The following is a 16,586-nucleotide window of genomic DNA, read 5'->3' on the forward strand; positions in this document are numbered from 1 at the left end:
TCCATCTATGTCTTAATAGCAACTGGCTTTGTGTGCAAACTATTTCCAATGCACTCTGTAATCTCAATCTTCCATATGCAGGGGACGTGACAGTTCCCAATTCTTTTCATAAACCCAGATTTCTAGTTTCTGTTGGGAGGATCATCTGCTTCACTTAATTCAGTCCATTGCTGGAGTGAGCATGCTTTGCTCCGAGTTCCCCACGAAGCCTTGAGCTCAGCAAGAGGCCTTTGAAAGGAAAGCGCTCTGCTCTGTTTCCTAGAGCAGATAATGTGCAGCCTAGGAAAGTCCATACCTTGGAGTGAGCTAGCAGCGTGCCCCGGTGCTCTGAGGAGCATTAAATACGCTGCTGAAAGCAGAGCACATGCCCTTCGCCAAAGTTTAATGGACTGCCGACTTGATGAGCTGACTGTCGACCGCGGGAAAGGAGAGTGTTCCCAGCTCACTGTTCCAAACTCCTATGTTCAGTGTGAGCCAGCCAGTCTGTTGTAGTGTAAAGACGTGAGTAAAGAAATAGGATCGGGAAGTACGGAGGAGCTATGAAATTATAGACTCTAGGTCCAAAAGACTTTCTTTTCTTTTTCCCTTTTTAAATCTTTCCCCTATTTTAAATTTTCTCGCACTTTTCTTCCCCTCCCCCACTTCCCTTTTCTAGACTGAGGATCAGATGCAAAGCTAAGCAAGTGCTTTACCACTAAGGGACACCCCTAGCCCTTATCTGAAACAAAAGATTAAAAAAAATGGAGGTGGGCATGGGGGACAAGCCCTCACTATATAGCAGACTGGCTTTGAATTCCGTGTGTATCCTGAACTAGTTTCGAACTTGAAATTCTCCTGCCTCAGTTTCAAGACTATTGGTATTCTAGACACATGCCACCACACCCATCTTAGAGAGTTTCTTAAGCCAGAAAAGACCCAAAGTTCCTTAAAGAAAATATTATCTCATCCTAATTGATTTAATTTTTAAATGGAGTCCATAAAGAATTTGCTGTGCAGGTAAGGGAACCTGAATCCCACCTGGATAACCCACATTTTAAAAAAAAATCTAGATTCAGTGATATTCATCTATAATCCCAGTGCCAGGGTGACAGAGATCCACTGGCCAGCTCGCCTCGTTTACTCATTTCCAAGTCAGTGAGAAGCCCTTTCTCAAACACCAAGGTGAGGTGCCGGAGAGGTGTATGGCTCATTGGTTAAGAGCACTGGCTGCTCTTCCAGAGGACCTGGGTTTGATTTCTAGCACCCACATTATGGCTCACAATGGTCTGTAGTTCTAGTTCCAGTGGATATGACGCCCTCTTCTGGCCTCCATGTGTAATGCACACATGTGGTGCCCAGACATACTTGCAAGTAAACGACCCACACATAAACAAATATATATATATATATATATATATATATATATATATATATATATATAAAACAGACAGTCCTTCTTAAGGAAACACTGCTGATCTTGTCCTCTGGCCATATTCACACATGCACACAACACTTACCCAAATACACATCTGGACCCACACAGACAGCACTAATAGGTACATACATACACACACAACAAGATGGAGAGATGGAGGCTGCGGTGATGTAGAACAGTATAGAGAACTTCCTCAGCATGTATTGAACTGTAAAAAAAAAAAGGAAATATTGGTCAAAAAACCACCATAAACATGCAAAATAGACAACTATGAAGCAAGAAAAAATATTGAATGCAAATGCCGAATATGAAAGTTAAAGAAGGTGATCCTATGGCAAGCTCGTTAACCTGATTAAGTAGACAGGAAAACACAAATTAGGGCTAGAAAAGGTTCTGGGTCTGCTGAACTCAAACAAGTAGAAATTTTACACTCGGCAAATATCCAGGGACAAGAACATTTTAGATTTTGCTGGTGGACATTAAGAATTGCCAGGTGTTCTGGAGAATTGTCCAGGGAGGGGATGTTGAGAGAGACTGTGGAAAGGACCATGGGGACTTCAACTGTATTTGCAAGGTCTGTTTCTTTAGAAGCTGTCATTAATCAGGTGCAGTAGGGAATTGCTGGTGTGTTCCTTGGGCATCAGCATTGTGTTCCGTGGGCATCGCCAGTGTGTTCCATGGGCATTGCCATTATATTCATCGGCATTGCCATTGTATTCCATGGGTGTTGCCTTTGTATTCCATCGACATCAGCATTGTGTTCGGTGGGCATTGGCATTGTGTTCCATGGGCATAGCCATTCCATGGACATCGGTGTTGTGTTCTGTGGACATCAGCGTTGTATTCCATGGGCATCACCATTGTGTTCCATGGACGTGGCTGTTGTGTTCTGTGGGCAGAGGCAGAAGGGTACATGTTATCTTGCAGACTCAGTTATGACAGTTTGTTTGGCAGCAATCCCATTTCCTCTCAAAATTTCATGGTTTATTTGTGGCTGTCTGGTTTTGAAGAGACTAAAACAGAGTGTTTTGTGCTTATTTCTTCCACTCCTACTCCAGAATTCATAACTTGAAAACTCAGAATTGCTCTCCCAGGCTTTGTTGTCATGCTGAGATCAAAATTGTAGTTTTCTAATTCTCATTTTACCCAAGGCCTTGCCAATGTGATGCCGACACTCTCAGTGATCCACATGCCTACACTCTACCCCTGACTACACTCCTGCACTGTGCCACTGACCAAATCCCCCCAGTCTACCACGGATTCAGACCCCCCACTCTACACTGACGAGACCTACACTCAACCACTGACCAACTGACCAGACCCCCCAACTCTACCACTGACCAGATCCACACTCTGTTTGGCTTTTTTAAATTTTGAGACAAGGTCTTACCAAGTTGGCCATGCTGATCTCAAACTTTGCATCCCAGCCCAGCCCCCAGAACAAGTGTGCATCACTATCGCTAACTAAACTTTCCTACACTTCATTTTCTATAAAGCTTGAGTCTACCAAGAAGTTCCAAATTCAATAAAAACCCCTTTCCAGTCAATCATATGCCTATTTTCCTGTATTTGCATATATGAATAAGCATTGTGGAAGCTGCCAAGACATTATTTGCAGAAATAAGAAAAACATATGGTAAATACATAAAATATATACAAGACATAGCCCATAAAGCAGCAGAGAGGGGTGAGGGAGAGAGACATACGTACATTTGTACATACACACGTTTGGTAGTAAGTTGTCCCTGTATCTGGGTTCCCTCAGAGGGAAAGGCCCTTCCGGTGCTGTGGCAGTCACTGTAGTCTCTCACGTATCCTCACAGTAAGTAGCAGCTTCTGTGGCTCATGCTTAGGGGGCTTTGGTGGTCTTGATTAGGATGATCACATTATTTTACGGAGTTCATTCAAAAACCCAATAGAGAATGCAGAAGAAAATGTGTACTGGGATTTTTTCCATTTGTCTCATTTCCATAATTCCCTTCTTGTTATCCAAAGAAAAACACAAGCAAACAAGCAAACATGACCAGAGATACTGGAAAGTTTGTGAAATTATTGGGATGGTCCTATTCATTTATACTCAGTTTGATTAACTTCTTCCTTACCTCCTTCAGGAGAGGTGTGGAGCGGGGCGTTTGCTTCTCACCTTGCATAAGCCTGAAGACCACCAACTTATCACCTAATGCTAGGAGCAAGAAGGGAGAAAGAGTCCCGAGCTCAGAGGCTTTGAGAGACTTAAATATACACAGCCTGCTGACATCGTTATTCTGTAAGGCCTCGCCCTGCTCTCCTGCTTCAGCAGTCAGCAATCATTGTAACATTGACTAGTGTGAAAGACAGGGAACGGAAAGCCAGAGTATACACCTCATGGAGGCTTTATCCAGCGCCACAACTCTGTTGAGTTGCCTCATTTTGGGGGGTTGATCCCTCTTCTCTTCTTTTCCCTCTTTCTCCTCCTCTCGTCTCTTCCTTTTCCACTTCCCTTCCTTCTTCCCTTTCCCCTGCATTCCTCTGCCTGTCTGTGGTTCTTTTATGTATGCTACAGATTCCTCCTATTTTGTCATATCGAGGGCAGATCAAAGGGCTTCACAAACTTTAGGCAGCGATAACCTTGTTTTTGTTCCCTGTCCCAAGTTGAGAACACATAGTTCAGAGTTCATCTATTAGAAACATTTGGAATGACAATAAAGGCATAGTTCAACCGGAGAGGGAGTTCATAAGAGCCTGTGCTTCTCTGAAATAATGTACCCATAGCATTGGGGAACAAGGGCTCTCATTTGTAGGTGGGGAAACTTGAGAGGATGTTTTGGGATCCCATCTTTTGTTCTCTGTTACTTGTTTTCGTATCTGAAACACTGGGTTGTTCAGATGTAGCTGGACTTTTCTTGAGGCCGCCAACCAGCTCCCAAATAAAGACACAGAGACTTATTATTCATTATGCATGCTCAACCTTAGCTCAGGCTTATCCCACTAGCTCTTTTAACTTTATTTAACCTGTTACTATTCATCTATGTTTTGCCTCAAGGCTTATCTTTTTTTTTCATTCTGTATGTCCCACTTTCCTGCTTCCTCTATGTCTGCCTGGTATCTCCCTCTATGTCCCCTGGCATGTCCTGTGTGGCCTCTATGTCCCCTTATGTTCCCCTATGTCCCCCTATGTTCCCTAGCATGTCTGGCATGTCCCCAATGTCCCCTGACCATCTCCCTGGTGTCTCATTTTCTTTCCTTTTTTACACACCTAAATTCTTCCTCCTACTTATTCTCTCTGTCCGGAAGTCCTGTCTATACCTTCTCTCTTGCTATTGGCTGTTCAGCTTTTTAGTAGACTAATCAGGTGACTTGGGCAGGCAAGGTAAAGCGGCAACCCAGCTTTACATAATTAAACAAGTGCAACACATCTTTGCATAGTTATACAAATATTCTACAATATAAACAAATGTAGCACATCTTTCTAGAGTTAAACAAATGCAGCGCCTCTTTGCATAGTTAAACAAATATTCTGCAACCTTCAGCTATGACAGCACCATTTCTGCAGTGTTGCTTGAAAATCGGTCTTCAGTCTTAATAAGTAGCACTGAGCTTGACTGACTAGAATTAGAGCCTTGGTTTACCCAGTAAGGGGCATAGTCCTGAGTCAGAATGCAAGCTCTCATTGTGAGGAGATTTGTGGAAAAGCCTCTTATTTCATAACAAAGGCCTTATCAAGAAATAAATTGGTGAGCTCTAAAAGCTTTTTATATCAGAGTAAAAGAAAATTTGGGAGTTCACCTGCCCCCTCTCTATTTCTATGTATAAATTAAGTTACGTACGTGCTGTGTTATGGTAACCTTAGAGGGGAAAGGATGTATTGTTCCTGGTATGTGGCAGTTTTCTGACCCATATTCTTGTCCCTCCTTACTCAGGCTGCATTGTATGTTTTAATGTATTGGGAGTTTGTTATTTCTTGATGACAGAGCCGTACTAAGGCTCTCCGGTTTTATCTGGTAAACTTGCTTGATTCATGATTGCTTCTGAATGTAATTTTAGTCAGCAGAGCACAAAGAAGCATGCCAGCTTCTCTGTAATGAAGTAATGGCTTTCTTCCTTCCTTCAAAATATCCTAAACATCCTAAACAAAAAATTTAGGTTTTAGGTCTGGAGATATAGTCCAGTTGATAAAATGTTTGCCTAGCATACACAAGTCCCTGGGTTCAGTCCCCAATGCCTCTAAAACGAGTAGTGAAGATCTGTGATCCCAGGTTCTGGGAGTTAGAGTCAAGATAATCATAGTCAAGGTCATAGCAAGTTCAGGGTCAGCCTGTGGTACACACAAGCCTGTCTCAATTAAAAAAAAATGGTCTTTAAGGGTCTATACAAAAAATAACTATCATAACTTAAAAATTAGAGAGCATATGGTATATTGATGTTATTCCCTCTTGGTATGAAGTATTAGTAATAATTAAACTCTTTTGTGTAACTTTTCCATGTAGATTCTCAGCTAGCTTATCATATGCCCTTCATAGCATCTGTAAATAAAATAACAGCAAATTTTATTTCTTATTGAATATTCAAGTTTTATATGGAAGGCAATGCAAAGATAATTTTAATATTTCACAGAGCTATATCTGATTCTTTGGTTTATATATAAAACTCTTTCAACAAAATCCCAAATTATTTATAAATCCGTTTTCATGGGAAGAAGCACCATACTCCCAGCTCCTTAGGATAAAGTGTGACAGCAGAGATCTGGAATTTCTATTCTAGAAATAGACTCTTTTCAGTGTATAGAAGTGTTTTATCATGTTTCTTCCGTTCTTTGACACGTTTATTTTAATAGAAATAGCATATGCATTACAAGATGATTAATTTAAGCTTTGGGAGTGAGGTATGTATATTGCTTCATAGCTAAGCTGGCCTGAAACTCACGATGTAACCCAGACCGACTTTGAACTTTCAGTGGTCCTCTTCATTCATCTCCCGAGAGCCTTGGGTAGAAGCAAGAATTGCCATGCTTGTCTGAAGGTTTCCAAAATGGACCAGTAAGTTCTCCAGGGATAACCGAACTATAGACTTTGAAATATGACTTCCAGTCCATTAGCAATAAATGCTGATGTATTGCTGGACCTTAGGATAACTGTATATCAAGGAAAAACTCAGAAAGCTCCTAGGGACTCTTTAGAAGTTAAGGTGATTTCCGAAGTTGATGCGTCTGTAACCTCTTCTATGTGGTGTTGGATTTACTGTATCAGTTGTCACTAACGCAGGCTTCTTTGCCTTTTTTCTTTCTAGGTATTAATATTAGAGCCAACCAAAATCTATCAGCCTTCCTACCTGTCTATCAATAACGAAGTTGAGGAGAAGACAATATCTATTTGGCATGTGCTGCCCGATGACAAGGTAAACTGCAATTAAGATAAGACTTTCTGCCTTTCCAGTCTCACTTCAGTAAATGGGCTAATTAGGAAGAAATAGTTTGACTGTGTTTGTCTTGGCATAAGAGCATGCTGCTGTATAAACATCACTACTTTTGGGTTATGAGTTTCATCAATTAGTCGGATATACTTGAAATAATTCAGCTTTTTAGTAGAGACGGTATAACCATTTCAAGTGTGCTAAAAATTGGGATATTTCTTTGTTTTAGAAATTCATGCTATAAGCTCAGTTATGCCCCGAAGAAGTAACTTTTCAAAATTATGCCAAAGAAATAAGTTTTAAAACTGAGGTCGCAAATGACGTGTCTCTTAATTCTAGAAAACGTGTTAGGACAAAGTCCCTTGTAAGTTTAAAGTGGGCCCGTTATTGTTATCTTTGCATCTGGCTGCTTGCTTATCTAAATAGCTGCAAAATTTCAGATTAGCGCTGACTCAATATGGTCTGGATAAAGTAAGATAGGATGGACTTACACTTGGTTCCTGAAGGGTCTTAGACCCCCAGCCCCCAGCCCTTATACACTCCTTGGCAGCGTGCGATCAACCTTTGCATGTTGGTGGTTTGTTCAGATTTTGTCCTTTGTTTTAAGACAGAGTTTCTCTTTGTAAGGTAGGCTGGCCTCTGCATTTCAGTCCTCAGCCTCAAGTACTGAGATGACAGGCATGATTTTGTCTGTTCTCATGTGCATGCCATAACTCTTAAAACACAGAAATCATGCTGGATGACCTGTCCAAGCAACAGGAAAAGGTGTAGATATTAGAGAAATCTTAGGAGAAAGTTTATTTCAGGGTTTTTCCTAATTGTTTTCTAAAATACCCTTAATTTTCTTTAAACATTATTCATTCACTGGTTCCATGTGCAGATGTTGGCTGAGCACCTGCTGTGTGCCAGGCACTTACCAGGCCCTGTATTAAGCAGCGGGAAAAGCACTTTATACAGGATGAGTGAACTCCGCCTCTCATGGCACTTTCTCCCTTGGGAGGCAATAAACCGAGGAGTGAAACCTGCAGGTGTACGCAGAGGTGATAAGGGCAAAATAAAGCATGGGCTGGGTACAAGTTTGCAATACTGCGTAAGTTAATAGACCTGGATTTGCTTAGACTTTTGTCACTGCTTGTGTGCACCATGGATTCCCTAAGTTACAGTGTCCTTATCTGCACAAGAGACAATAAAATAATAATAACAACAACAACAGCAGCAGCAATATCCACCTTTAAAGACAGGGCACTGTTGCATGTCTGTCATCCCAGGATTTGGGAGGTTTAAACAGAAAGATCCTAAATTCAAGACCACTTTCAGAAACACAGTGAATTCCAGGCCAACCTGAGCTAAAGGAAACCCCACCTTGCCCCCTTTGAGTTTGTTGTGAACAGTGTATGAAGTTGTGTGGGGAGGGTGCATCTCACAGAGCCCTTTACTATACTGAACGCCACAAATACTTTCAGGATGATAACAACAAACACTATTTAAACGGCTGCTATTTGTAACCCTTTTTTTAAGACCCCAGAATTTAACCTTGTTTCATTCTTTAAACAATATGAAGGTATCATTTGGGAGAGTGTAAGTATCCAATAGGTCACAAACAGAGCTACCTGTTGTATAAGCCTACAAGCTAGCCGTAGGTTGTGATCTTTTGTGTTATGCTCAGAGTGAGTCCTGGGCACACACGCGCATGTTGTTATGAAAATTGCTATATGATTCTGATGTGTGGCTGTGGTTGAGAAGTTTAATAATGGGTGTGGGCATACTGAATGACTCAGTTGGGGAAGAATCATTACGTCCTTGACTTTATGGCTCAATTGGGCTCTTAGGGGTTGTAGTTTCCGAAGGCTATCTCCTGGAAACCTCAACATTTGAGTGACAAGAAGTGGCTTCAAATCTGGATTTCCACTCTATGTCTGATCTGGTTAGCAAAACCCACATGCATTAACCACCGCTGTAGGAAGCTCCCCAGGCCCATCCACACAGCGTGTCGGTAATACAGGAAGAGTAACTCATGCTTTGGGGTAGTCACATCAGCTGGGCTGAGCCTTTTCCAAATTCCAGGTAGGGCCAGGTCCTGTAACCTCGATCAAAACAGCAACAAGTCACCTGTCATGGAGCTGTCATTTATAGAAGAAGGGGTTCCTTGTGTTTAAAATGACCAGGCAGCTACCCAGAAGTACTGGCATTGGAAGTTAGTGTATGTCTGAATGCAGTTGGTGGTGTGAAGCCTGGTAAGGTGTAGTGCTTTGGCAGACATACTAAATGCCGGATAGCGTGGAATCACGGCACGAGTGTGTATTGGAATCTGTCTTCAGAAGTAGGTCTGCCAGCTGCGTCTGAATGGCTTCTTTCAGAACTGTGGTCTTTCCAGATCCAACCTGTGGAACCCTGGCCCCGCTACTACTTTCCTAGGACAGCTATGGGCTGGCTGTGCTGGAGTTTTATACTTTGCCCACTAACAGGTTATGATAACCGTGGGATCGTCACCCAACAAAACACACCTTACCCATGTTAGGGCCTGCCACTATGAGCAGTATTACTGTGAGGCCTGGTTGTCTAGCCCTTAATGAAGATAGTCCCAAAAGATGGTATTGTCTTTTCCTATAGTATTAACTTATTCCTAAAGGAAAACTGCCTTGATAAGGAACTTTATGACCGCTAAGACATTCTCTGCGTTCATCACTTTGTAAGGGGAGAATGGCCGACCTCCACGTCAGTAACATTTCTGGTACCTCAGTGAGTTTGCCCCTGGAGCGTCATGCTACCTGGGAGGAACGCACTGTGACCAGTGTGACACTCTTGCTTCCTGACTATAAGGACTTCGGTGGCTCATGGGACCATGCCGGGTTGTGAGGAGGACCTTTGGAACTTTCGGTCTCTGAAGTTCAGTGAGGAACAATGAGTAGGGCATGATGTCTTTGGGGGGATACAGTTAGGACTGGGAGTCTGGGTTTTGGTTGTGGACTAAGGAATGATTCAGGTGGGGAGAACAGAGCAGATTCCAACAGAGACAAAGAACAAATGCGAGCATGGGATGCCCAGGGGTGGTGAGCGGCCTTTTTGGCTCACCAGGGGGACGTGATGCTGGCGGTGGCAAATACACCGGTAAGCAGGATGCTATAGAATCACAACTTGTTTCCTGAGTGAGAAAGGAGAATCTGGACATGTGCTGGTAGGAAATGGTGCATCACTGAAGCTACTTAGAATCTAAGAGCTGTCAAGAGTGCAACCCAGCCAGAGCGGCCAGGAACAAGGTCAGAGTGAAGCCCCGCAGGTGAGAAGGCCACTGTTATCTATTGCTTGCGGGGTGACCTGGGCAGTCTGTATAACTTCTTCCAGTAGCCTCCATACATGGAGAAAAGACGATGATGGTACCTTAGGGAATGTTGTGGAGAGTGCATGAGATAGTTACCAGGAATTCTCCAGCAATGGGCTAAAGGCACAGAACACGCGTTAATCGTGTTTTCGCTATAGCTGGAAGACTTAGCGCACCTTGATGTACAGTTAGGGAATCTTGGAACCTGAAGGGTCACAGAAAAGAAGGAAATAGTTAGAAATGAAGTAGCTAGATGTTGTACTAGGACAGTGGGGTCCCAGCTGCAGAGTGATGGGTCATTTGAAGAGAAAAAAAATCAGTGTATGGTTCAGCTACTCATTAGGAGAGACACTAAAAAGGAGTAAGAATTAGCAGGCTCAAAGTCGGCTGGGGGGGTGGGGGGAGTCACTCCACTAGGGTGTTTAGAAGGAAAAGATGAGAGGTGGAGGACTTTTATTTTAGACCCGGGCACTTGGAGCTGGTGACCTGCAGGCACCTACAGAGACGAAGCTGAGCGTAAGTGCAGTGCCTGCTCGCAGCACTTTGACGTGGACGCAGACATGTTCTTATACTGGGGCGAGAGCAAGACGGGAAGAGATTTTCAGAGGCTTGACCGGAAAGCGCAAGGTTACCCAGGGACACTTGGATCAGAATGTGGCTAAAGGAATTAGCGACAAACATGGTCCCGAGAATGAGCGCAGAGCCAATAGAGTTTGGAAGACAGGAAAAGAGCAAACAGCGAGCCAGAGATTTCTGGAAACAGTGCTTTAGTTGTTTTTGTTTGCTCTTCCAGAGAGGTTCTCTGATCAGTGGACCAGTGGGCCTGGTGGGGCGTTCTCAACCCTGTGACAATTTTAGGAGCAGCTTTTATATTGTGCTAAGAACTATGTATGTTGTGACATTCACTGAGTATATGAGGAAGGGTTATTTATTAGTTAAGGCATGAATTATCTCTTTGCCTACTTCCACTGTCTTTTTTTTAAAAAAAAGAAACACTACTATTTTATGAGCATTTTGCTTGCATGCATGCATGCACGTGCACCATGTGTGTTTCTGGTGCCCACAAAGGTCCCCTGGAACTGGACTTACGGACAGTTGTGAGACACCATGCAAGTGCTGGGTCCTCTGCCAGTGTTCTGAACTACTAGGCCGTCTCTCCAGCCCTCCCGCTGCCTTTTGGCGCTCGTGGACTGCGCTTGTGGCATCCCATCCATATAATCTTCATATTAAAATTGTCCTTGCCAAATGTCCCTTTTGTTTGTAAGTTGATTCTCTGTAAACTGCGTTCGCTGTTGACATCATTCTCTCTACCTTTTACCAGCTGAAGTGGTAGGATCTCGAGAAAGAAAAACCTTTATTACCAGCCTTAAGTCTGTAACTAGTAGGTAAACAACCGATTTAATAGATTGTTTGGTAAGCAGGAAATGGATTATGACCTAGAATGTCATGATTTTCCTAGAATTTAGAATATTGCTTTTTATTTGTTATGTTTCTTTCTCTACCTGCTCAGCAGTTTCTAAAATGTGGGCTGAGCTATTGTATTGTCTCCAGACTCTGCTTCATACTGCAATTTTCCAAAACCTTCAGACATTGTACACCAGTTCCCGGAACTCTTGGAGAGCTACATTCCGTTCGTGGGGCACAATTCCTTAATCCGAGCTGTGTCCCTTTTCCCCATAGATGTCTGCTCTTTAGAGTCAGCACTTGAGAAAAATCTGCACAGGTACCGTGGAAGAAAAACCTAGATCCAGAGAAGCCACCTGCAAGATACTTTGTGGGGCTGTTTGAAATTCCTCCCTTTTAGGGTTGAATTTTAAGCAACTGTTGGCCTGTGCTGTGCTTCTTCATCACAAGTGTGGCTGGCAGGGGACCCGTCAGCACTTTGAAGGCTGCCTACCTTCTGGGATCCCAGCTCTGGCCAGTGGCTGGGTAGATAGAATGTGTAAATTGTGTGAAGGACCATTCTTACCCAGTTCCAGGTAGACACGCTCTCTCGTTCATGCTGTGTTCATGCAGCCAAGTAAAATAGCTCAAACACTCAGAAAATGGCAAGAAATTCCGAGATGGCTTTCTAAGGGGGATTTGTGTCTGCGTTCTGACCTGAGTTCTCTGTAAGCTGTTGGCTGTCCTTTCATGGTCTTAAACCCTGCTACAGGCATTGCCTCACATGGACAGCATCCTAGAAAGGAGAGCCCAGCCCTGCCGCTCAGAACAAAACTGCATCATGCCTAAACCAGTCACCAATATAGAAAATGAACGTATTGTGGCCAGTTTAGATTAAGTTCAATGTCCCAGCAGAACCTGAACAACTTCAAAATCAAAAAATGAAACAAACCAACAACAACACCAATAAACCTTTGCTGTTGCTGTTGTAGCTAGGGAGGAACCACTGTTACCCCAGATAGCAATAAGGTCTGACAGAATATAATTATTAAATTATTACTGTCATCCTCATTGTTAGCCCCTCGTTCTTATTCTTGCTCTGGCTGGGACATGGGATCTAGAGTGGACCAGTTCCTACAAAGTGGAGCTGTGTGGTGGTTCAAATAGGTGACCATGGTGGGGTCTGCTTGGCCTCCAACTCTGCATCTTAGACCCTTGTAATTCACTTTGCAGCTCAGCAGTGCCTCCCTGTGGTGAGTCCCTCTCTCCAAGCAGGCAGGGCCTCTTGCAATGTAGTGGCTGCATCTTAGGCCCTAAGGTGTCCTGGCAGGGTGGATCAGCCCAGTCTATCCAGGAAACCCTTCCTTGGTTTCTCCCAGAGCAGGGCTGTTGAAAGCTTAATTTGCCGGTATCACCCACCTGTGTTAATGTTTGCTGTGTTCAGTGGCTGCTTTGCACACTCCCCAAGCCTGCTCTGCTCTCATCCCCGCTTGTAGTCCTGACCACGGTCTTGGGGACAGCTCAGTAGCAGGCTTTAGAGGTAAGGATGCATTGTGTGTGAGCAGTAAGCAGGTCAGAAGTGAAGCCTCTAGGCTACATAGTTATTTAGACACTGACCTGGGTTATAAGCATTTTCATGTGTATACCGGTCTACATATGTGTACAGGCAGGTACACATGCATGTATATGTGTGTGTGAAGCCTCCACCCAATTCTTGGTTATTTTATATGTGGCCCCCTTTTATGTGCATGTATATACACACACATTTTCATGTGTATACCAGTCCACATATGTGTGCAGACAGGTACACATGCATGTATATGTGTAAGTGAAGGATCCTCCTTGGTTATTTTATTTGTGGCCCTTTTTATGTACATGTATGTACACATCTTTATGTATATACCAGTGCACATATGTATGTGGGTATGCATGCATGTCTGTGTATGTGTGTGAAGGCTGGAGGACAATCTCAGGTGGCATCCCCCTGAGTGCTGTCCACCTCCTTTTAGACTGAGTCTCTGAATGGCCTGGCACTCACCAGTTAGGCCAGAACAATGGTAGGATGGTAGGGATCAGGGATCCTCCTGTCTCTGCCTCCTCAGTGATGGGATTACATGGGATCTGCCACTCCCTGGCATGTTTACATGGGTTCTAAGGGTCAAGCTTGGGTCTTTGTGTTTTCAGGGTCAGTGCTGTGGTGACTCGGTCACACCCTTGGTCTTCTAGGCCTTTCTACACTGTCTTCCTTCCCTGTATCTTATGAGAGTAGAACCTGTTGTGTGCTGACTCAGCTCAGAGCCCAGTAAGGTGCTCTGACATTGGTTTTAGAGTACTTTGCATCAGATTTGAGAGGATCTGTCTGAACTCCTGGTTGCATGGCCCTAGCAAAGACTTACGTGCTAAGGATAGAAAATGTAGCTTTTTTGAGTTGCTTTTGCCAAGAGAAGAGTTCTGGGGCCACCTCAGAGGTGTAAAGTTGAACATCCATTTCACCAGCCCATCCAAGACTGCAACCTCATAGCAGCGGTAGGAGCTGGCTTTCCTGGTGGTTTTACTTTAGCATGCTATTAATTTTATGTCATGGCTAAACATTTTTTTATTTCTATTCTGCTATATGGTATAGTTAAGAAGATTATTGGGGTAGTTTTATCCTTATTGGAGGATGAGGCCAGGCGGGGAAACCATCTAAGAATCCCAGGTGGCCTTTGTCATAAATATTAGCAAGACTGATGACTTTCGTCACTGTTGACGGTTGCAAGATGGGAAGCCATTGGTTTGGTGGAGGAGCTTGAGGCAGTTTTCATTGCCTAGCCTAAGTTCAGAGTCATCCATTAGGTCTTTTCATTACAACCAGAGTTCTGGGGAAGGTAACTCTAATTAGCTGGCAGCCTCCTGCAGAAGGAGCAATCACCCGGGTGCTTGCTAAAGGAAGTCAGTTCAATTCAGTTTGATAGTTTTGATAGTTTAAAAGAGAAAATTAATCCTGTCAGGTCATTTTTATAAGACTGTCTAGCAAAGTATTAAAAAAAATGCTTGGATGTTCTGAATAATTAGCCAAACTGTGAGTATCTGGCAGCCTTCTTTAATCAGGGAATCCAGGGTAAAGGTCATGGCCATCTGAACTAACATCCAGGCCCTATACCGGTCCGGTTAGGTAGGCTTAGGCATAAGACTCTCCCATCCATTGCTTCCCAATATGTCAGTTTGGGAGACGTTGAGATTTCCAAACATTTGGATAGAGAAAATAATCTGAGGATAATTATCTGATGGTTATTATGATATGCTTAATCATAATTGAGAGATAAATTTTCAATTTTTTTAAATATGGACTCGGTGAATCACCCATATCTGTCTATTACATAATAACCCAATATTTATGTTCAAACACTATTAGCATATTAAGCTTTTCATAAATTAGGTAATAATCCCTTAGAGTTGTAATAGGCACCCTGTACATGCATATACAGTTTCACACACCACACACACACAGTTTCTGGAGAAAAAAAAAACCACACCAGTTGCCAGTTTAATTGAAAAGTTTTACCTTTCTCAAGCTGGCTATGGTGCTATGTGTCTGGAATCCCAGCAATCAAGAAGCTTGATGTGCCAGCCTTTGATGGCTCTTCATGGGAGGCCTTACCCTGTCTGAGAAGTGGGGATAAGGTGGGGGCGGGGGAGTGAGGGGTGGCAAGGGAGGGGGAACTATATTTGGGATGTAAAATGGAGAAAAAAAATTTAAATAAAAAAGAGGCAAGAAGATGGCAAGTTCATGGCCAGACTGAACTACAGAATCTACCCCCTCTCTCAGATTCAAAAGGAAAAAGATAATTTAAAGAGAATTATTTTTAAAACCTTACAAAGACTTTATTCAAATTGATTGGATTTTTTTTCTCAGAAAAATGAACATTGTATGTGGAGCTAGCTCAGGCAGTATAGTGTTCTTCACAGGTAAGAGCTGAGCTCCACTCCCAGAACCAACGTAAGAAAACCAGGTGAGGTGGTACACTGTGCTCCCAGACCTGAAGAGCTGGACACAAGCAGGTCTCCAGTGACAAGCTCCAGGCCAGTGGGGAATGAATGGCATCAGAGAAGCCGCACGTGAGGCTGTCCTCCGGCCTCCACATGTGCGCTTCCAGATGTGCCCTCAAATGCACAAATACATACATGCATGGAAAATCATTGGCAAGTATACAAAAAGAAAATAATTGCTGACTACAGCAATCTAATTGTTGTGACCACTTATTTATTTTTGTTTGTTTTGGTTTGGGTTTTACTTAAACTTAAAGCATAATAGTTACAACTAAAATTAAGGTTTTACGTTTAATGACAAGAACGTTCAGGTTGTTTTGAAAGCTGCAGTCTTGAAGTAAAGGAATTCAGTAAACATGACTTTTGTGATCTCAGAATGAAACGCAAACCCCCTAAGATAACTTGCTCATGAGGAAAAATGGATATGCTATTAAAACTAATAAAACTCAATTATTTTGTGATGTTATTTTTCATGCGGACAACTTAATATTTTTTTGTCATTGCTCTTCTTCTCCTGTGTTCCAGAAAGGCATACATGAGTGGAACTTCAGTGCATCCTCTATCAGGGGAGTAAGGTACGTTTCCCCGGGACATGCGGTGTGCTTAGAAGACATTCCTCTGAGATATTCATAGCCCAGATAGAACTCTAAATCATAATTTAAACTGAGAAAAAAATTCAGGGATCCTTCTTTGTTGTCAAGAGTCAGCCACCAGCTTCTCTGCCCCTGTTATAAAGAGCACCTCGTCATCGTGGGTCCTCCAACTGATATCATGGTCATTACTCCGGGCTAAATGTGAATTGATGTGGCACAAAGGGAATCGTGTGGAGGTCCTCTTCTGCTGGCTGACCTTTTGGTTAAGGCTGGAAGATGTCTTTCTGTCCTTTAGGTTACCAAGAGGTCTGCAGGACATCTCCCAGATTATACCCTGGATCTCGTATTCATATTGATGTATGATAGGGAATTGATGAAAATTTCCCCCAAGGTCACTGCTGATGCAATTGTGTTGTGAGGTCACAGTGACAAATTCGAGTCCAGTCCTCAAACCTTGTCA

At 43.1% G+C, this 16,586-nt stretch overlaps 1 protein-coding gene across 1 annotated transcript in view; it reads left to right on the top strand.

Moving 5' to 3' along the window:
• The window catches only part of Map3k5 (mitogen-activated protein kinase kinase kinase 5), a 206,277-nt gene that overhangs the window by 124,342 nt on the left and 65,349 nt on the right, over positions 1–16,586 (top strand). Inside the window, exons 11-12 of the mRNA XM_041653466.1 lie at positions 6,680–6,787; positions 16,059–16,108. Of these exons, the coding sequence (XP_041509400.1) occupies positions 6,680–6,787; positions 16,059–16,108 (158 nt within the window). The remainder of the gene's footprint in view (positions 1–6,679; positions 6,788–16,058; positions 16,109–16,586) is intronic.

This window comes from Microtus oregoni, unplaced genomic scaffold (genome assembly GCF_018167655.1).
Source record: "Microtus oregoni isolate MIOR12 unplaced genomic scaffold, Mior012 000006F_ref0000085, whole genome shotgun sequence".
In the NCBI taxonomy this organism is placed as follows: Eukaryota; Metazoa; Chordata; class Mammalia; order Rodentia; family Cricetidae; genus Microtus; species Microtus oregoni.